Source organism: Dendrobates tinctorius, unplaced genomic scaffold (genome assembly GCF_039654945.1).
Source record: "Dendrobates tinctorius isolate UK_male_01 unplaced genomic scaffold, ASM3965494v1 ptg000165l, whole genome shotgun sequence".
Classification (NCBI taxonomy): domain Eukaryota; kingdom Metazoa; phylum Chordata; class Amphibia; order Anura; family Dendrobatidae; genus Dendrobates; species Dendrobates tinctorius.
The window spans coordinates 28,466,184-28,487,692 of NW_027361832.1; the positions used below are offsets into that span (position 1 = coordinate 28,466,184).

At 43.3% G+C, this 21,509-nt stretch overlaps 1 protein-coding gene across 3 annotated transcripts in view; it reads right to left on the reverse strand.

The window, feature by feature from the left end:
* Positions 1–11,852, reverse strand: part of PKIA (cAMP-dependent protein kinase inhibitor alpha) — a 59,317-nt gene extending 47,465 nt beyond the window's left edge. Inside the window, exon 1 of one of the 3 annotated variants that reach the window (XM_073550618.1) lies at positions 11,668–11,852. Coding sequence is in view for 2 of the 3 variants with exons in the window: in XM_073550616.1 (XP_073406717.1) it covers positions 5,445–5,708 (264 nt within the window). In the remaining variant the exon portion in view is untranslated. Of the gene's footprint in view, positions 1–5,444; positions 5,778–11,667 lie in introns of those variants that run through there. The other 2 variants (XM_073550616.1, XM_073550615.1) reach the window with 2 other exon arrangements.
* Positions 11,853–21,509: the final 9,657 nt, after the last annotated feature.

Here is a 21,509-nt window from a genome sequence, read left to right on the forward strand (position 1 = left end):
GCACTTTAGTTTGTAAATATTTCTAATGCATTTTTTATGGTGGAAGCATCGTAATGCATAAATAATACCCTGCAAAGAAGTAATTCATTATTTTTCCAGCCTTTATCTGCCTTATTTGCTATTCTGTTACTCCAATCTCCAGTGTAGAAGCGTCTTATGATAATGGATTATATAATACTGTATGTACAGGATCAGAAGAGTAGAGATGTTACCATGGTTCAAAGTAAGATCCAGAGAAAATCCTGGAATACTATAGGGTGAGCCATAAAAAATGGACCCCCTGTGTGGTTTTTGCAGGATGACCCTCATTGGGTCTCATTGATCAGCCATTGAAACAAATCATAGCTTAGATTTTTTTTTTTACCAGGGCAGTGTAAGAAATAAATGAGCCCCCTCATATATTTCCCTGTAGCTCCTGTGGTTCTCTGCGTAGGGCAGTAATATTGTGTGTGAGTGTCCAACATGCCATATTTGTTTCAACAAAAATTGTGATAGTGGAGGTCTCACACAGGCTCATTCACAGAAACACAGGACGGTCCAGCTGGTCACTGTCAAAACTTTTTCAGTGGTCAATCATCCGGTTCAAAATAATTACCAATTTTGGGCCAACTGAAATATTCTAGTGTTACTCATATTGCGAATGTGTGACAGCTCTTCCTCTAACATAGGTTGACGCACACATAGTGGTGTAATAAACTACGCTACTGTAAACTTATTATGAAAATACCATGTGTGCTGGTGCTAAACGTCAATGCATAGTATTACCTTAGGGCACTATCATTTCTCTGGGTCTTCACGACAGCTTCAGAATGAGGTGTATGTACTGGTGATCACTACAGGTCTTATCTATTAGGCCTCGGGGTCTTTAAAACACTATAGCACCACCTGTCCTGATGCTGGATCACATTAGATGGAAGTGCAGTGCCAGCAGAAGAGGAGTGGAGAGAGGTGAGTAATGCTCACTGCTCCATGGGTCTACTGGACCAATAAGTATCTCCAGTATAGATGAGTTGATGGATGTACTCATTATTTATCAAATTAAAGGGTTAATCCAAAAATAATAATTTTCTTCCTAAATGTCTCTCTATTTATATTCAAAATATAATAGATTTTATTATTTGGATTAAAACAGTCCCTATTCTTCCCCCTCTAATATAAATGCTTTATTTTATTTAATCCACTTCCATTTTGATGACACTTTATTTGAGAATCTCCAGTGCATGCTGGGATACTCAAAAGGATGGCATCAGGGGGCAGAAGCTGCAGTCACTACCGCAGCCTCCGTTCTAACCCTGAAACAAAGCATCAGATTCATCACTGATGTTCTTTTCATGGGCTGGACTAATCTCCACTGCATTGTGCATGTATCGGGTATCAATTCCTACGAATGCTCAGTATTCTCAGTGCTCAGTAACAGTGTGCTCCCTAGCCCACTATAATGATAATTACCAAGCTAGCAACAACGCACGCTGTCAGCGTGTACTGTAATGAAAGAACATTGTGAGCAGAGACCAGCCTCATCCTAGAAACAGCCGTCAATTCCAGATGCCAGGCTGGTCTGTGCTTGTCAGATTATTTCCCTAAATGCATGCTGACAGTGCGCTCTGTTGCCAGCTCGTCGCTTCTAACTAGAGTCGGTGAGGGAGTGCACTGTCACTGTGCACTAGTGAAACATATTGCACAGCAACATACTGAGCATACGTCAGAATTAGTTTGTGAAAAGAGGCAGTTTATGCATTAATCTTTTACATGTGTTTTATTGCAGATTTTTCTCCACTCATTAGCTTGGATAAAATCTGCAGCAAAAATGCTGAAAGAATGGATATGCTGCAGATTGAATTCTGCTGCTAAGCTGCAAGTAAAAAAATAAGCATCACGTGCATGAACCTCCAGGGATTTCATTCATTTTGCCGGGACTAGAAAATCCGTCAAGTTTTGTGACAAAACTGCACAGAGAAAAGATGATAAAATTCAATGTGTTCACAGTCCTGGATAACAACCAATACTAATAAACATGCCTTACTTCTTTCTGATTCAGCTTTGATCTTGTCTATAGGCTTTGATATCATAACCAGGGCCGCCATCAAGGCATTACTGCCCTTACTGCTGTATGGGGCCGGGTGAGCAGCGGTATAGAGGGGGGCCCGCCTCTTGTGCTTCTGCTCTCCAGACCCCATCATCCACTAAAGTGTCTGCGCTATGGCTCACACATCAGCGCTGGGGCCTGGGAGCTTTCTCAGAGCTCCACAGCTGTCTTGCTCAGCTCCTACTCCCTTCCCTGGACTTCTGGTCATGTGTCGGTGCATACGCGATGACGTTATTGTGTACGTGCCGACATGTATGAGGACACCAGAAGCACAGCTGCGCATGCTAGGGATCATCTGTGAGGTAAGTATGACAAACGTTTTTCTCTTTATAAAATTAATTAAATGGGTGAGGGGGCTGCAGATGATGAAAGGGGGACTCCAAATGATGGAGGGGGCTGCAAATGATGAAGGAGAGCTGCAAATGATGGAGGGGTGCTGCAAATGATGGAGGGGGCTTCAAATGATGAAGTGTGCTGCAAATTATGGAGGGGGCTGAAAATTATGAAGGGGGTGCAAATGATGGATGAGGCTGCACATGATGAACGGAGGGTGACTGTACATGATGGTGGGGGGCTACAAATGATGGAGGGGGGCTGCAAACAATATAGGGGGGCTGCAAACGATGGAGGGGGGGCTGCAAATGATGAAGTGAGGGAGGGGATGGGGACTGGACAATATGAATTGGGGGAAGGGAATTACACATGATGTAGGCCGCTGCAAATGATGAAGTGAGGGTGACGGGGACTACGATTGATGAAGTGAGGGGGAGGAGTACAGCAAATGATGAAGTGAGAAGGATGGCAAATGATGAAGTGAGGGGGAGTGGGAATGCAAATGATGAATTGAGGGTGAGGGATGGAGGACAGCAATTGAATTGAAGGTGGGGGATGGGGAGAGCAAATAATGATGAATTTTGAGGGTGGTGGGAGTAAATGATGTATTGAGTGTTGGGGGAGAGCAGCTGATAATGAATACAGGGTGGGGGTGAGAGAGAGAGAAGACATGACAATGAATAGGGGTGGAAGGGGTATGTAAATATAATGAATTGGGGGAGTGCGAGGTACAGAGTGAGGGGCGTTTAGGATGCAGTGACTGGCAATAAATTGGGGGAAAGAGAACAGGGGCTAATTAGTTTATATATTAGATGGGGGGAAAAATGGCTAATTAATAGTTGGTAGGGGCGCAGTGGTGGATTATAATTTATATTTGGAATAGTGTATTGCATAATAACTAATTATATCTTAATGGTGGGTGCATGTCTGTATTTGCTGTGTAATGTAGGAAAAAGGGAAAAAGTGAGGAATGTGCTCTAGAAGCCGAGCCGTGCTCTAGATAACTGTGTGTTATTTTATGCAGAGATGAGTCCTGGCTGGAAGAAGTTATGGTGCTCTGCACTGCATGAAAAAGAAAAGCAAAGATGAAGGACTTCAGCTAGAGACGTCACTGGTGAGTCAGTGTGTTACCTGTACACTGACACTATATACAGAGCTCCTGTGTATAATGTCCCTGGTGATCACTGTATTACCTGTACACTGACCATAAAGACAGAGCTCCTGTGTATAATGTCACGTAGTATTGTGTTTTTTTTTAATTAATGATCAGTATTGTAGTATTTGGTCACTATGTAGAGGTAATATGCGGTCTCGTCATGGTGTGGAGGTATTTTTTCCTTGTATGTGGTATTATTCAGTCGTTATGTGGTGGTAATGTGTGATCTGGTCATGATGTGGCTGTATTTCTCCCTTTTATGTGGTAGTATTTGGTCACTATGTGGTCTGGTCATGGTGTGTTGATATTTCTCCCTTGTATGTGGTAGTATTCGGTCACTTATATGGTGGTAATATGTGGTCTGGTCATGGTGTGACGGTATTTGTCCTTTGTATGTAGTATTAATAGTCATTCTAAAAAATGTTTGTGACTCATTCCCTTAAAGAAAAATAAATGAAAATATACCAAAAAAAGAGTATTGGATATTTTAAGAAATGTTTAATGGGTTAGAGTAAGTTAGGGTGCTGCCAAAAGAATCGTCCTTGTCGTGGTGGTGGCTTAAAAAATCTTTTGGCCAAAACAAAAGCTGCTCGCTATGTATGTGATATGGTGTTTGCTAGGAACAGTTAATATTGTATTAATGAGGACGTGGTGGAGAAGTTGAGTTTTTCCGAGAGTGGGCAGTAGGACTGTGGAAGGTTCGAGGTGTGCATGCGGAGCTGGGGTCGAGCATGGGCAGAGTCTCAAGGGTGCCCGAAAATTGTACCAGTATGGGGCCCTGAAGTTCCTAATGGCAGCCCACATATTCAAATTGAGTAAAAGGGAGTGGTCCTCAATACCACACACAGCCCATAGGGAGCAGAGCTGGGTAACAAAGGCTGTCGTTGCTATGGGCACTAGTGCTAAATTTCAAAAAGTAGGACACAAAGGAAAAGATCCGCTAAAAAAACACTGAAGAAAGCTTCAGATTGGCACCATTAAACATCTCCTGTGGGGAATGCTCTCTCAAAGAATAAATATTAGTATTGTTGTGCTTGGCATTTAGTCATTGTTTGGATTGTTTTGCCTTTGGAATTTGGAAACCATTTGTTGTTTGAGTTGCTGGATAATATTTGTTACAGACTGTTGGAATATGCAGAATTACTTAATCCCAAACACCGATGTCTGGCTCATCAGTTGGCAAATATTAGACAGTATGTTCATGTAGGCACATCCCACCATCAAATATGATAGTCACTGCAAAAAGATTTGCACACATAAAAATTGTATTACAAATGTAACAACATTAAAAAAGCCCTCCTTCCATCCAAGGTTATCTTTTAACATATTGCAGTCATCATATTATACAGCACTGTGTACTTACAATTGCTCATTTTCCCTTTCTATCCAGTGAATTCTTGTCTTTTCTCTGCTCTATGTAGAAACAGAAGTCTCTTGTCCCTGCATTTATCAACTCCTGACCCAGCTGCTCTGATCCTCACCCTGCCAGGGATTTTTGCAGTGACTTATAAGTTCTGTGTTAATCAAAAATTGACCTCCTGTTTCTACACAGAGCTTAGAAGGAATCAGCTAGTCAGTGTTTAATCACGTGATGTCATAGACCTAATGGAAAACAGAAGAATTATCTGGGTAGAAAGACAAAATGAGCAATTGTAAGCACAGAGTTTTATAATATGATGATAGCAATATATTAAGATTAAACCGTTTATGCTAGTGCTTCTTTAAATGGTAAGTATACAAAGTATTAAAGGGAATCTGTCACCCATATTTAGTGATATCATGTAAAGATATCACTAAATTGTGCGTCCCATAAGGATTCTAGTAGGGCTTTTGACTCCCCCCGACCCCGCACCATTGAGGCATAAATACCTTTTTAGCTTGTTGGGGATGCATGCAAATCTCCGCGGTCCGATGGGCATGGCTTAGTGGTCTTTTCCCCCCTACCTCCTCAGCTTGCTTCATGTAATCTTCGTCTGTGAATACCACAGACGCCGTTGGTTTCCGCGCTTGCGCAATGTAAAGGCCCCCAGCGCCTGCGCAGTATGCTTTGCCCAACTGTGGGCGAAGCATAAAATAGCTACTGCGCAAGCGCTGGTATTTTGCAGCGCGGTCTATGCTCCGGAAGTGTGTCATGTATCTGTAGATCTCTGTAGCATCTCTTGGTCTTCATGATGCTCTCTGTGCTTCAAACAGAACCCTGAGACTATCACAGAGCAGGTGCATTTATACGGAGACTTGATTACACACAGGTGGATTATATTTATCATCATTAGTCATTTAGGACAACATTGGATCATTCAGAGATCCACAATGAACTTCTGGAGTGAGTTTGCTGCACTGAAAGTAAAGGGGCCGAATAACATTGCACAGTTGCCGGATGATGGGACTACTACTATCCCATCATCGGCTCATGCTGTCACTGTAGCAGACATAGCCAGATGGAAGTAGTAGTCCCATCAGAAGATGTCTGGCTACACACAGACACCCGCGGACAGAGACGCGAAAACTGACATAGACACTCGCAGACACACCCTCCCAGTCAGATACAGACAGACACGCACATATTCTCCACTCACACACATATTCTCTGCCCACACATTCTTCCTTCTTCGTTTCCGCAGCTTTTTGGCATGCAAATCTGCAGCTAATCGGCAGACTTTTTTTTACACCTGCTCTTTTGCTGCAGATTTGACTGACTCAATGTAAGTCAATGGGTGCAGAAACGCTGCAGATCCGCAAAAGGAATTGACACGCTGTGGAAAATAAAATGCAGTGAATCTGCATGGAATGTTGCGCAGCATATGCACAACAATTCTAGATTCCTAATGATTAACATTGGTTGGGCAATACATTGCGGATTTGGTGCAATTCCGCATGGTAAAAATGCTGCGGATCCGCATAAAAATCCACAACGTGTGCGCATAGCCTTATATGTTCAGGCTTTAAGGCCCAGATGTAAAATACATTCATCATTACAATTATAGCGATGGTGGAGGGCACACACAAGCACAGAGCAGAACTGGCCGGATGTCTATGTAAGGGGGTGGCAGGTGGCGGTGGCGCCCTCTTCTCCTTTTGTGTGACCCTCTGTGTACTTTATGGACCGTGATGTAATATATGTGTTTTGGTATTAATTGCACTGTAGTGTGAGCTATACAATGTATTTTGATGTTCCCCTTTAATGCCTGTATATACTTAGGGACAGAATTAGTTAATTAAGGGGCTGGACTTGCTGCCTCGAGGGAGAGAAAGCTGCTGCTTCCCGGTCAGATAGCCCTGGTATGTTGGCCAGGGCAGATATGTGATACTGAAGGGGCATTGTCAGACTCCCAGATGGGAGAGATCTGCTGCCCCAGATCAAGGATCTGTATGGCTGACAACACAGGCCCCCAGAACTCAGGAAGGGCTTTCGCTGAAGGGATCTCAGGCGCCCAGATGCCATCGTTTGGACTACTGTGAATCTTGGCCACTGTGGACGTTGTGGGTACGGCCGTAGCAAGTGTCAGGGAAAGAGCAGGAAGCCAGTGTTGAAATTGTCTTTTCGTCCATCCTTCATCATTGTTCAAATAAAGTTACTTTTCCCTGTTGGAGTACAGCTGCCTTTCAGACCCTTATTTGCCTGGACTTCTGTGACCAGAAGAAGAGAAGGTAACCCATGGGGAAAAGCTGTGTTGGTCCCATCTCTCTATGTACAAGGGCCCGGGGGTGATCGCCGACCGTTTGCTCAGTGCATTCTGTCTATGTCCTGTCTTTAAATAACTCGCCACAACTACTTCCCCTGGTTGCCCTTGTTACAGCTACATTCCTGATGGTGCAGTGAGGTTGACTCCACTGTCATGATGGTTATTATGGCCAGTACCTACTGAAGCTGTTGTGTTCTAGGGCTCATAACAGGACTGTGACTGAGCAGGAATGTAAGATGCTGGGACACTTAAGAAATAAAGAATAGATTCATCTAAACAGCTCAGCACTATAATCCTACACAATCTCAAAATCTGTAATCTGTCTCTAATCACAATGAACCAGATCTTTCAAAGAAAAATTATTAAGAGCATGATGTAAGGATCCAGCAATGTGTACTGAGTTCAGAGCTGTCAACCTCTTCGAATTTCCTAGAAATGTTTGCCCTCCCCCTACTCAAAATGTTGTCCACTGCCCATAGGGACATAAGTTCTAACATCGCTCGTGAAAGGTGCCCCCATCAGCATCCATTGACCTTGCCTACACAACTACAGTACCTTCTATACATTGTATCATAACATCAGCTATAGGACAAGTTTCATTTTCCATGTTATTGAGCACATACCGTATATACTGTATATATTACATACTTCCTAGACTATTAGACATGACTGTATCAGTGACCTAGCCCAGTACAATGAAATGTACCCACAACTATAGACAAATACTGTACCATGTAATGGGTATTGCAGTTGTTGTAAAGAAAGTATTTTCTTTGTAAAATGAAGTTATACAATTTTACAATTTCTGTATCGATACCTTTTGGTATCGCAAATGAAATACTGTATATGTCACCAGAAAATGACTTATTGTTTAAAGGGAACCTCTCACTATGAAAATGCCATCCAGTCTGCAGGCATCATGTTATACAGCAGGAAGAGCTGAGCAGATTAATATACATGATAGTTTTGTGAAAAAAGAGGTAGTATAGCGTGTCTTTTAATCATTAAAACCTCTGTTCTTTTTTTGGATTTTGGGTCCAGTGGGCGGAGCTATCTGTGACTGACAGATACCTCTGTGTGCATATTTGAAGCTGCTGGTGCCTCTAGAGTCCCACAAACCTCAAGGTTTAGGATCCTTCAATGGCTTGCAATGGTGCGTAAACTTACAATTTGGCCACGCCTAAACAGTGGTCACAAGCAAAAATGGTTGCAGTGGGCCCTGATATACATGAAGACTAATTTTCAAACAGTTTAGTATGCAGTCCTGGATGGTCCAGATGGATCGTGTAGTGGATGAGAACCATGTGCCAACAAGCAGTGTCAGCAAGGATGTGGCCAAGTCATGTTTTGAGTCAGAGAGAGCTGGCAGGCCCCTTTAAAATCCCTGAAAGTGTGAAAATGACCTCATCCGAGTACAGGTATATAGAGTTTCTGACAGATCACTTTATTCCATGGTACAAAAAGAAGAAATGTGCCATTCATAGCAAAATCAGCTTCATGCATGACACCGCAACATTTAATGCTGAAAAGAATGCGTCTGAGTCATGGGCTGCTATGGGCGTAAACGGAGAGAAACTTTCACACTTCCTGATATTTCTGGTACTGGGAAAAACCAGTACTGGAGCTATCCATGTCCGGGTGTCTGTGTGTTACTGTACATATTTTACATGTGATTTACGTGTGCCGCATTAGTGTGACATGTACTGTCACCTGGGAAAAAGCGGTACAGTTCGCACTGTTTCCAGACGCCGGGTGCTGAACACAGTTCTGATCATTGTCACTTGGTCTCCCTGAGGTTAGCATGACCCGGCGACAATGATGGGAGTTGTATTCAGGATCCGCTGTGTGCAGCTCTGCTCAGTGTTTCCTGGATGCATGTTTGAGCAGTCGCATCATGCCACTGCTCAGCCATGTAATCCAGGTATAGCAGAGCTGGACTTCATCGTGGGACAAATGGATTTTCGACAGAGAGAAGAGGAATTTTTTTTTATTATTTTCATTTTTACAGTAATAATTGGAAAATGAAGGTGGGGTGTGTTTAGTTCAAATAAAGGAGTCTGTGTCTTTTTTCAATTAAAGGACTTTATTATGGCTGTGTATTCTTTACAATATGACTATGGGGTTAATAATGGGGCATCTTATAGACTCCTCTCCATTACTAACCCCAGGACTTGATGTCAGCTGAGACCATACAAAGCCAACTCCAACCCTATTACCTTACTTGCCCACACACAAGAGCAGTTGGGAAGAGCGAGGCTAAACACAAGATTTGGAACATCTTATGGATGTGTCATTTCTGGGAGCGGCTGAGGGTAGATATTGGTAGCCTGGGAGAGGGGCCAATATCTCTGGCTCCTTCCTAGGCTATTACTATCAGCCCACAGCTGTATCTTCAGTCTTTGCTAGTTACAATTCATAGGAAAGTCCTACATATTTTTTTTTTCTGGGGTTCCCCGTTAACTAACCAGTAAAGGCTAAGCAAACAGCTTTGAGATGTTATTAATATGCTGGGAATCTTTTGGGATATTGTCCCCTTTCCCAGATTAATAACATCAGTCCCCATCTGTGGGCTTTCCCTTCGCTGGTTATTAAAATTATGCTGGAGTTTGTGACATTTTTAAAAAAATTTCTTTATTTTACACATGATATACACAGCGGGTGCTGAATCCAACTCCCATAATCGTTGCTTGGTCATGCTGATCTCAGGTTGACCAGGCGACGATGATCCCAGCTGCCTTCAGCACTCAGCGCCTGAAAACAGAGCAAATCAGGAATGAGGAACATTATATCAAAGATGTTTTTGATTGGAAATCTTTTGCTTTCAGTAAATGTGACCTCTTAATGCTGCAAGTTCAACAAATGACCATTTCCAGATCTTTACAACCTATAAAATGCTTGGAAACTCTGTTGTCATCATTGGGAGGTTTATCCATTAAAATTTGATACACAGTATACTCTTAGGGTTGATGATTTGAACATTCATTTTCATCGACCAATTTGGTGTAGTTACTGGAATCATATAATATTGCTTCACAGTGCAGCACGATGGCTCAGTGGTTATCACTGTATGGTGGCTTAGTGGTTATCACTGTATGGTGGCTCAGTGGCTAGCACTGTATGGTGGCTCAGTGGTTAGCACTGTACGGTGGCTTAGTGGTTATCACTGTATGGTGGCTCAGTGGTTAGCACTGTACGGTGGCTTAGTGGCTAGCACTGTATGGTGGCTTAGTGGATAGTACTGTGTGGTGGCTCAGTGTTTAGCACTATATGGTGGCTTAGTGGATAGCACTGTGTGGTGGCTCAGTGGTTAGCACTGTATGGTGACGCAGTGTATGGGGGCTCAGTGCTTAGCGCTGCAGCCTTGCAGCGCTGGGGCTCTGGGTTCAAATCCCAACAGAGACAACATCTGCAAGGAGTTTGCATGTTCTCCCCGTGTTTGCGTGGGTTTCCTCCGGGGTCTCTGGTTTTCTGCCACACTCCAAAGACATACTGATAGGGAAATTAGATAGTGAGCCCTAATGGAGACAGCGATGATAATGTAAGTAAAGCGCTGCAGAATTAATGGCGCTCTATAAGTGAGTAAAATACGTAAATCTCTCTGGGTATTGTAGTGCTTTCCGGCTCCCTAGCTGTCCCTGCCATTTCTGTAATCTGACAACACATATGCTCTCGGGCTGCTAAATACATTTCCCGACATCTGTGATTGGAGACAGGAGATTAGGCCGTATGATTTCCGTCAAGCCTTTAAATCACTAATATCAAAGGAGCAATTTCTAAACCCAGTCCTTCCATCGCTGCTTTTTTCCTTCCTTCCTAAAAATCCACCCTTTCATTTATTGGTATTGCTTGGAGCCTGTTTGTACTGCAGGCACCGGTAATGTAAGAGCAGGCAGATGCTGTTGCTTGGCAACATTACATGGCCTACTTGGTACCCGTCCTATAAACCAATGGCTAGCGGGATTTTTTTTTTCCTCCAGTTCACATGCTACAAAAGGAGGCCATTGTATGATTTCAATAATTAATGACCTACCAGGGGTTTTTACGATTTCTAAGGACACTAAAGCAGAGGACCCCTTACTGTTTGCAGCAATTATTCATTGGGATGTCAGCGGAGGCTTGTACGACACGCGACTCTGGATGACATCTAGCAGACACAGTGTGCGCCCCTTAGAGACATGTGGGATGAGACGGGATGGGTCTAGCATTCCTATAAAGTAGAGGACGGGCAGTGATTGCATAACATATGAAATAATTGACGGACTGCTTCGTGCAGGAGACGAGCATCTCGAGTGCCAAATTCCCCTTCCGCACACTCGGTCGTATGTCTGATCCTATAAGAGATCCCAGCCAGAACTGGGGGGGGGGGATGCAAGTGCCGGTCTGAGCAGCCCCCCGCTACCACAGCTTACCTTTACGTGTCTTCTAATGAAGGAATCGTTAGCCTGATGGTGCCGCAACTCCAGCACCAAGGAGGTTAATAAGCTTCCCGGACTGGCTGATTATGTGATGATGTTAGCAGGCAGTGTCCGTGTGCTTCCCATACAGACAACAGCTGCTAGATTCTCTCTTTTTTTTTTGGATGCTTTTGTCACGCCTGTCTACTGATCTTTTTTTTTTTTCTTTTTTACCTCCCTTTTTTCAATTAACTTTATTGGTAGCATTTATAAAAAAAAAAAAAGAAAAACAGCAATTTTTTTCTGAAAGCTTGTAAATTAGACAGTAAAATGAAAAGGTGTCAGTGCTAGATACAATGTGAATGACATGCATAAGTAGAAGTCAACAGAATCAAAAATCATTAACCCCTTAAGGACCAAGCCACTTTGAAGGCTAATGACCAGGCCTTAATTTTGAAATCGGACCACTGTTAAGGCCCTTTTACATTTAGCGATGCACCAGCGATCCGACCAGCAATCCGACCCGGTCAGGATCGCTGGTGCATCGCTAAATGATCGCTAGTGAGCTTTCACACAGAAACATCTCACAGCGATGCAGCAGTGACGCAGCGCACGATACTCACCTTTCACACACAGAGATCCTGACGTCCTCCCGCCCGCCTCCATGCGTCACTCGTCTCACACAGCAGGAAGCGCCCGACAAGAAATGGAACCGCCCGATCTCGCGCGATCAGCGATGGACAGCGGGGGAGCCGGTCGGAGGTAAGTATCACACACAGCGATATCGCTAGCACAAAATCAGGGACGTTTTAGCGATATTGCTAGCGATATCGCTATGTGTAAAACCCCCTTTACTTTATGTGGTTATAACTCTGGAACTCTTCAACGGATCCCTGTGATTCTGACATTGTTTTTTCATGACATATTGTACTTCATGTTAGCGGTAAAATTTCTTCGATATGACTTGCGTTTATTTATGAAAATAACGGAACTTTGTCAAAAATTTTTAAAATGTAGCAATTTCCAAACTTTTAATTTTTGTACCCTTAAATCAGAAAGTGATATCACACAAAATAGTTAATAAATAACATTTCCCACATGTCAACTTCAACATCAGCACAATTTTGGAAACATAATTTTTTTTTGTTAGGAAGTTATAAGGGTTAAAATTTGACCAGCGACTCCTCATTTTTCCAACAAAATTCACAAAACCATATTTTTAGGGACCACCTCACATTTGAAGTGAGTTTGGGGGGTCAATATAACAGAAAATACCCAAAAGTGACATCATTCTAAAAACTGCACCTCTCAAGGTGCTCAAAACCACATCAAGAAGTTTATTAACCCTTTAGGTACTTCACAAGAATTGAAGTAATGTGGAAGGAAAAAATGAACATTTAACTTTTTCTCCACAAAATTTTTCTTTGGACACAATTTTTTTTATTTTGTCAAGTGTATCAGGAGAAAATGAACCACAAGATTTATTGTGCAATTTCTCCTGAGTACACCGATACCCCATGTGTGGAGGGAGACAAATCTTTAGGCACACGGCAGTGCTCAGAAGGGAAGGAGCATCATTTGAGATTTTGAATGTCAAATTGGCTGGAATCGAGAGCGGACGCCATGTTGCATTTGGAGAGCCCCTGATGTACCTAAACAGTGGAAACCCCAATAAGTGACCCCATTTTGGAAACTAGACCCCCAAAGGAACTTATCTAAATGTGTGGTGAGCACTTTGAACCCCCAAGAGCTTCACAGAAGGTTATAACGTAGAGCCATAAAATTAAAAAATCATATTTTTTCCGCAAAAATGATCTTTTCACCCCCAATTTTTATTTTCCCAAGGGTAACACAACCCCAAAAGTTATTGTGCAATTTGTCCTGAGTATGCTGATAACCATATATGGGGGTAAACCTCTGTTTGGGCGCATGGCAGAGCTCGAAAGGGAAGGAGCACCATTTGACTTTTTTCTCTGGAATGAAGATCGGTCGCCATGTCGCGTTTGGAGAGCCCCTGATGTGCCTAAACAGTGGAAACCCCCCACAAGTGATCCCATTTTGGAAACTAGACCCCCCAAGGAACTTATCTAGATATGTGGTGAGCACTTTGAACCCCCAAGTGCTTCACAGAAGTTTATACCGTAGAGCCGTGAAAATAAAAAAAATCATATTTTTTCCACAAACATATTTTTGCCCCCAAATTTTTATTTTCCTAAGGGTAACAGGAGTAATTAGACCAACAAAGTTGTTGTGCAATTTGTCCTGAGTACGCTGATACCCCATATGTGGGGGTAAACCACTGTGATCGCCTTACTGCGATCTTTGGGAGGCAGAGTGAACAAATCCACAAAAGGTGAAAAATTGGTTTTATTTTTTACACTGTTCCTCATGCGGTATTAGTGATTAGATGACTAATTCCAATGTATTATGCCTATGCCTGGTCTCAGTGGCTTTCCGTAGCTGGATGACCCGGGGGCTGTCATGATAACTCCGGGTCATCATGGCTGAGATCGGGCCCCAGAAGGCAGAGTGAGCTCCCGACCCTCTGCCTCCTCCCTGAATGCTACGATCGCACATCTTCCCGTGCCTGTCAGCTGTCTATGCAAAACAGAAGCCGCGGAGACACCATCACGTGTTTCTCAACGCAAGCAATGACCAGCCAGGTCTTTGCCCGGGAAGGAACAACCACGGGAAGGGCAGTCTCCAATAAAGGAAACCACCTATGCCAAAACATGGTATCCATCCACATACAGCTGTTTCGGGGTATTGCCCCTCATCAGTGTGGAGTAGGAAACTGGCTGGTAGGAGCAATGCCTAGTAAAAAGACTATGAAGAGGAGGATGAATGAACTCATGGAGATCAACATCCGACACTGCGGAGACACCATCACGTGTTTCTTAACGCAGTGATTCTAGAGCACTGTCCCCATCCCTTATGGGAAATATGTAAAACATGCAAAACAGAAGCCGCGGAGACACCATCACGTGTGGATGGATACCATGTTTTGGCATAGGTGGTTTCCTTTATTGGAGACTGCCCTTCCCGTGGTTGTTCCTTCTCGGGCAAAGACCTGGCTGGTCATTGCTTGCGTTGAGAAACACGTGATGGTGTCTCCGCGGCTTCTGTTTTGCATGTTTTACATATTTCCCATAAGGGATGGGGGCAGTGCTCTAGAATCACTGCGTTGAGAAACACGTGATGGTGTCTCCGCAGTGTCGGATGTTGATCTCCATGAGTTCATTCATCCTCCTCTTCATAGTCTTTTTACTAGGCATTGCTCCTACCAGCCAGTTTCCTACTCCACACTGATGAGGGGCAATACCCCGAAACAGCTGTATGTGGATGGATACCATGTTTTGGCATAGGTGGTTTCCTTTATTGGAGACTGCCCTTCCCGTGGTTGTTCCTTCCCGGGCAAAGACCTGGCTGGTCATTGCTTGCGTTGAGAAACACGTGATGGTGTCTCCGCGGCTTCTGTTTTGCATGTTTTACATATTTCCCATAAGGGATGGGGGCAGTGCTCTAGAATCACTGCGTTGAGAAACACGTGATGGTGTCTCCGCAGTGTCGGATGTTGATCTCCATGAGTTCATTCATCCTCCTCTTCATTGTCAGCTGTCTATGACAGCTATGGGCACTAAACTGTCACTGCGTGCTTACATGCAGTGACTGTTTAAATGCATGACGGTCATAGCCCGTCATGATGCGGGAACTGACATCCTGCCATGACGGGCTATCTGTCAATGGACGTTAAGGGGTAAAGTAGAATTGTCCCAAAAGGTGCACAATGTCTTTAGTTATTTATTTATTTTTTACCTTAATGCATGAATTATGGTTTAATAATAATTGTTGCACTTGGACTTCATTAAAAATTTACAATTGTTTGGCTTTTAAATACTCATTTTTTTCCATGCATATTCAACTTCAATGTGAATTGTGGTCACAAATTAGCTGATAAGAGCTCAGAAAATGATAGATAAAAATTTGACTCTCAGACCAAACTCACTGACAGATTCTCAGTTAACTCATTCTACAGCCAGTAGTAGACAGTGAAACACAAAGGCTGTAGATGTAGAAGGCAAACAGTGCAATGTAATTGTAACAAAACCTAATTGAAAAAATAATTTGTAACCGCAGATACATGCTTTCTCAAACGTGGACAACCCTTTTAAAATAAGACTAGGCAAGGGGAATGAGAAGAATGTGATAAGATGGTTATGGGTATCATGATATGCGCACATTGTGTAATGACATAGTGACATATAGAATAATCAATTTCTCATGCCAATAGCACAATATGATATGCTCCTTAAATTGAATGTCAGGATTTTTATATTATTAATAATTATTAATAATATAAAAATTTATTTTTTAAAGAAAATAAATTTACTGTTAACTTTTTTTAATTATTTTTTTTCTGTAGCAAATGGGGCTGCCATTTTTATTTGCTGGTGTGGAAGTGTCTGAGCACGTAAGTTGTAAATTGTAAATACTGCAGCCCCAGATCATCGGACACTTTGGTCGGTGTCTGACTGCATAATTTATACTGTGGCTGCCTCAGCTGTGAACTGAACATGCCCCTTGTGCCTCCCAGATCCCATCTGTGACAGGAGTCAGATGCCATTTTATTGTAGCCCAGTGCTTTGTGCTGAATTACAATTTCTCCATTGCCCATAACACATTAGCACGGTGGCTCAGGGGATAGCATTGCAACCTTGCAGTGCTGGGGTTCAAATCCCACCAAGGACAACATCTGAAAGGAGTTTGTATGTTCTCCCCGTGTTTGCGTGGGTTTCCTCCCACATTCCAAAGACATAGTGATAGGGAATTTAGATTGAAAGCCCCAATGGAGACAGCAATGATAATGTGTGCAAAACTATAAAGCGCTGTGGAACATGTTAGCGCTATATAAAAAATAAAGATTATTATTATTACTCAGCATTGAACAGTGATGGGAGTTCTTGGCAATGGTGGTGACAAGTGGTCAAAGGCAACTGAGATGTGACCACCAGAGCATCGGCACTGAGACAGACGAGCACCAGCGGAGAAAAGAGGTCCAGAGGGTGGTGGTGAACAAAGGTCATGTAGCCTGACATTGTGCTACAAATGCCAGGCTACTAAGCTACTGCTATAAACGGTGAGAGCTCAGGACTGAGGCAATCATTTCTTCCAGCGGTGACATCAGGTCACCAACCTGGCTTTTGAATACCTACCAACTTTGAAGGATCAGAAAGATGGACACATACTGCAGCACAATAAGTGCACCATGATAATTATTATTATTTTACACTAGGCCAATACCCATCCTTGTCCAGTTCATTACATAGGGCTTTTGGTGGGGATTAGAAGGAGACAGTCAGTGGCAGGGGATCTTGGTAGGGTTAAGAGGGAGACAATGGGTGGCATAGGATCTTGTGGAGATTAGAGAGAGTAACATCGACCTTGCTGGTATTTGAGTCAAAGTGTAGATCTGTGCCTGTTATGATCCACCTATGGGCCTATCCATCTGGTTAGTCAAGAGTCACTCTCATCTCATCAGTCTATAAAACCTTTGAAACCTTCAGCCACTTATTGACCTACGCTTGATGTTTCACCTTCTGTGTCCTGCTCAGTGGTGGTCGGGTTTAAGCCTTCCTTACCTTGGCCATGTGTCTAAGCACTGAACACTCTGTACTTCTGTGTCTTGCTCAGTGGTGGTCAGGTTTCAGCCTCCCTTTCCTTGGACGTGTCTCTGAGCACTACACACTTTGTACTTGTCAGGTTTCATCCTCCCTTACCTTGGCCATGTCTCTGAGCACTGAACACCTTGTACTGTACTTCTGTGTCTTGCTGAGTGCTGGTTGGGTTTCTTCTTTCCTTACCTTAGTCATAACTCTGAGCACTGAACACTTTGTACTTCTGTGTGTTGCTCATTGGTTGTCGGGTTTCATCCTCCCTTACCTCGGCCATGTCTCTAAGTGCTGATCACCTTGTGCTTCTGTGTGCTGCTCATTGGTGGTTGGGTTTCTGTCTCCCTTACCTCAGCCATTTCTCGGAACACTGAACACCTTGTACTTCTGTGTCCTGTTCAGTGGTGGTTGGGTTTCCACCTTCCTTACCTTGGCCATGTCTCTGAGCACAGAATACTTTGTACTTCTGTGTCCTGTTCAGTGGTGGTTGGGTTTCCACCTTCCTTACCTTGACCATGTCTCTGAGCACTGAACACCTTGTACTTCTGTGTCCTTTTCAGTGGTGGTCAGGTTTTTTGTCTTCCTTATCTCAGCCAAGTCTCTGAGCACTGAATACCTTGTACTTCTGTGTTTTGCTCAGTGGTGGTTGGATATCCACCTTCCTTACCTTGGCCATGTCTCTGAGCACTGAGCACCTTGTACTTCTGTGTCCTGTTCAGTGGTGGTCGGGTTTTTGTCTTCCTTATCTCGGCCCAGTCTCTGAGCACTGAACACTTTGTACTTCTGTGTGTTGCTCAGTGCTGGTTGAGTTTCTGCCTTCCTTACCTCGGCCATGTCTCTGAGCACTGGTCACCTTGTACTTCTGTGTCTTGTTCAGTCGTGATCGGGTTTCCGCCTCCCTTACCTTGGCCGTGTCTCTGAGCACTGAACACCTTGTACTTCTGGGCCTCCACAGAGGTTGCAGTTTTGGAATGTGACAGGACTAGAGGATAATGAATTCCTTGTTGCACCACATAGTTTTGGTAGTTAATGTGCATCTTTTTTTCTGAGCATGCTTTTCGTGACCCTGTTGACAATTTGCAACAAAACGTTTGATGGTTCTGTGATCGGCACGATATATTAACAATTTCAAGAGTACTTTATCCATTTTTTTGCAATTTTATTTTGTCAAAATCACTTAAAGAGAACCTGTTACCATTTTTGTGTCATACCAGCTAAAAATATCATCTTGGTCAGTGTCTGCTATGCATTCCGTAAGTACTCACGTAACAGCCTGATTCCCCCTGTATAGCTCTGAAAACCCTTTTTCATTTCTCCCACGCTGTATTCTACTTGGATCTGTCCACCCCTCCCCCTGGCTGCTGCTCGGCGTCCTGGATGTGGATGACACCTCCTGCGTCATCCTCATCCCTGTGAGAAATTTCACGCCTGCTCAGAAAAATTGTCTCGCACATGCGCAGTATGTTTTGTCCAACTGCGGGCAAAGTTGAAAACCAGAAGTACACATGTGCCGGCAAACATAGCTCCGGTACATGGAAGTAGTTCCAGTACATACAGTGGGTACAGAAAGTAATCAGACCCCTTTAAATTTTTCACTTTTTGTTTCATTGGAGCCATTTGGCAAATTCAAAAAAGTTCATTTTTTTTCTCATTAATGTACACTCTGCACCCCATCTTGACAGAAAACAAACAGAAATGTAGAAATTTTTGCAAATTAAATAAGAAAAAGTGAAATATCACATGGTCATAAGTAGAGTTGAGCGACTTTGGTCGGATTGGGTTTCATGAAACAAAATTTGAGTCGGATGAAACTGGTCTGACTAGGGCAAAAAAAAGTCGGAGTTTCGTCCGAAACCCGACCTCAATGCAAGTCAATTTTGAAATGAAAGTCGGCATTGAGCGGATGACATTCATCCAATCAATGCCGACTTTTATTCCCCATTGACTTGCATTGGGGTCGGGTTTCGGACGAAACTTCGACTTTTTTTGCCCTAGTCGGACCAGTTTCATCCAACTCAAATTTTGTTTCATGAAACCCAATCCGAAAAAAGTCACTCAACTCTAGACATAAGTATTCAGACCCTTTGCACAGACACTCATATTTAAGTCACATGCTGTCCATTTCCTTGCAACCCTCCTTGAGATGGTTCTACTCCTTCATTGGAGCCCAGCTCTGTTTAATTAAACTGATAGGACTTGATTTGTAAAGGCACACACCTGTCTATATAAGACCTCACAGCTCACAGTGCATGTCAGACCAAATGAGAAGCAAGAGGTCAAAGGAACTGGCCAAGGAGCTCAGAGACAGAATTGTGGCAAGGCACAGATCTGTCCAAGGTTCCAAAATAATTTTTGCAGTACTCAAGGTTCCTAAGAGCACAGTAGCCTCCATAATCCTTAAATGAAATAAGTTTGGAACCACCAGAAGTTTTCCTAGACCGGACCGTCCAGCCAAATTGAGCAATCATGGGAGAAGAGCCTTGGTGAGAGAGATAAAGAAAAAACCCATAGATGCAGTAGGGAGATGGGAGAAAGTTCCACAAAGTCAACTATCACTGCATCCCTCCACCAGTTGGGCCTATATGGCAGAATGGCCAGACGGAAGCCTCTCCTCAGTGCCAAAACACCATCATATGTTTCTCAATGCAAGCAACACAGCTGTTTGTGGATGGATACCATGTTTTGGCATAGGTGGTTTCCTTCATTGGAGACTGCCCTTCCTGTGGTTGTTCCTTCCCGGGGAAAGACCTGGCTAGTCATTGCTTGCGTTGAGAAACATGTGATGGTGTCTCCGCGGCTTGTGTTTTGCATATTTTACATATTTCCCATAAGGGATGGGGGCATTGCTCTAGAATCACTTTGTTGAGAAACGTGATGGTGTCTCCGCAGTGTTGGATGTTGATCTCCATGAGTTCATTCATCCTCATTTTTCACAGTCTTCTACTAGGCATTGCTCCTACTGGCCAGTTTCCTACTCCACACTGATGAGGGGCAATACCCCGAAACAGCTGTCTGTGGATGGATACCATGTTTTAGCATAGGTGGTTTCCTTCATTGGAGACTGCCCTTCCTGTGGTTGTTCCTTCCCAGGGAAAGACCTGGCTAGTCATTGCTTGCATTGAGAAACATGTGATGGTGTCTCCGCAGTGCTGGATGTTGATCTCCATGAGTTCATTCATCCTCATTTTTCACAGTCTCCTCAGTGCCAGACATATGAAAGCCTTCATAGAGTTTGCTAAAAAACACATGAAGGACTCCCAGACTATGAGAAATAAGATTCTCTGGTCTGATGAGATGAAGATAAAACTTTTTGGTGATAATTCTAAGCAGTATGTGTGGAAAAAAACAGGCACTGCTCATCACCTGCCCAATACAATCCCAACTGTGAAACATGGTGGTGGTAGCATCATGCTATGGGGGTGTTTTTCAGCTGCAGGGACAGGACAACTGGTTTCCATTGAAGCAAACATGAATGCAGCCAAGTACAGAGATATCCTGGATGAAAATCTCTTCCAGAGTGCTCTGGACCTCAGACTTGGCTGAAGGTTCACCTTCCATCAAGACAATGACCCTAAGCACACAGCTAAAATAACAAAAGAGTGGCTTCAGAACAACTCTGTGACCATTCTTGACTGGCCCAGCCAGAATCCTGACCTAAAGCCAATTGAGCATCTCTGGAGAGATTTGAAAATGGCTGTCCACCAACGTTCATCAATCATCCAACCTGATGGAGCTGGAGAGGATCTGCAAGGAAGAATGGCAGAGGATCCACAAATCCAGGTGTGAAAAACTTGTTGCATTATTCCCAAGTAGACTCATGGCTGTACTAGCTCATAAGGGTGCTTCTACTCAATACTGAGCAAAGGGTCTGAATACTTATGACCATGTGATATTTTAGTTTTTCATTTTTAACAAATTTGCAAAAATTTCTACATTTCTGCTTTTTTCAGTCAAGATGGGGTGCAGAGTGTACATTAATGAGAAAAAAAATGAACTTTTTTGAATTTACCAAATGGCTGCAATTAAGCAAAGAGTGAAACATTTAAAGGGGTCTGAATACTTTTCGTACCCACCGTAAGCTGGAAATTCATTCACTGGCACATGCACACTTCTGATTTTCGGCTTTGCTTGCAGTTGGGGAAAGCATACCGTGCAAGTGCGAGACACGATTTGTCTGCAGATGCGCAA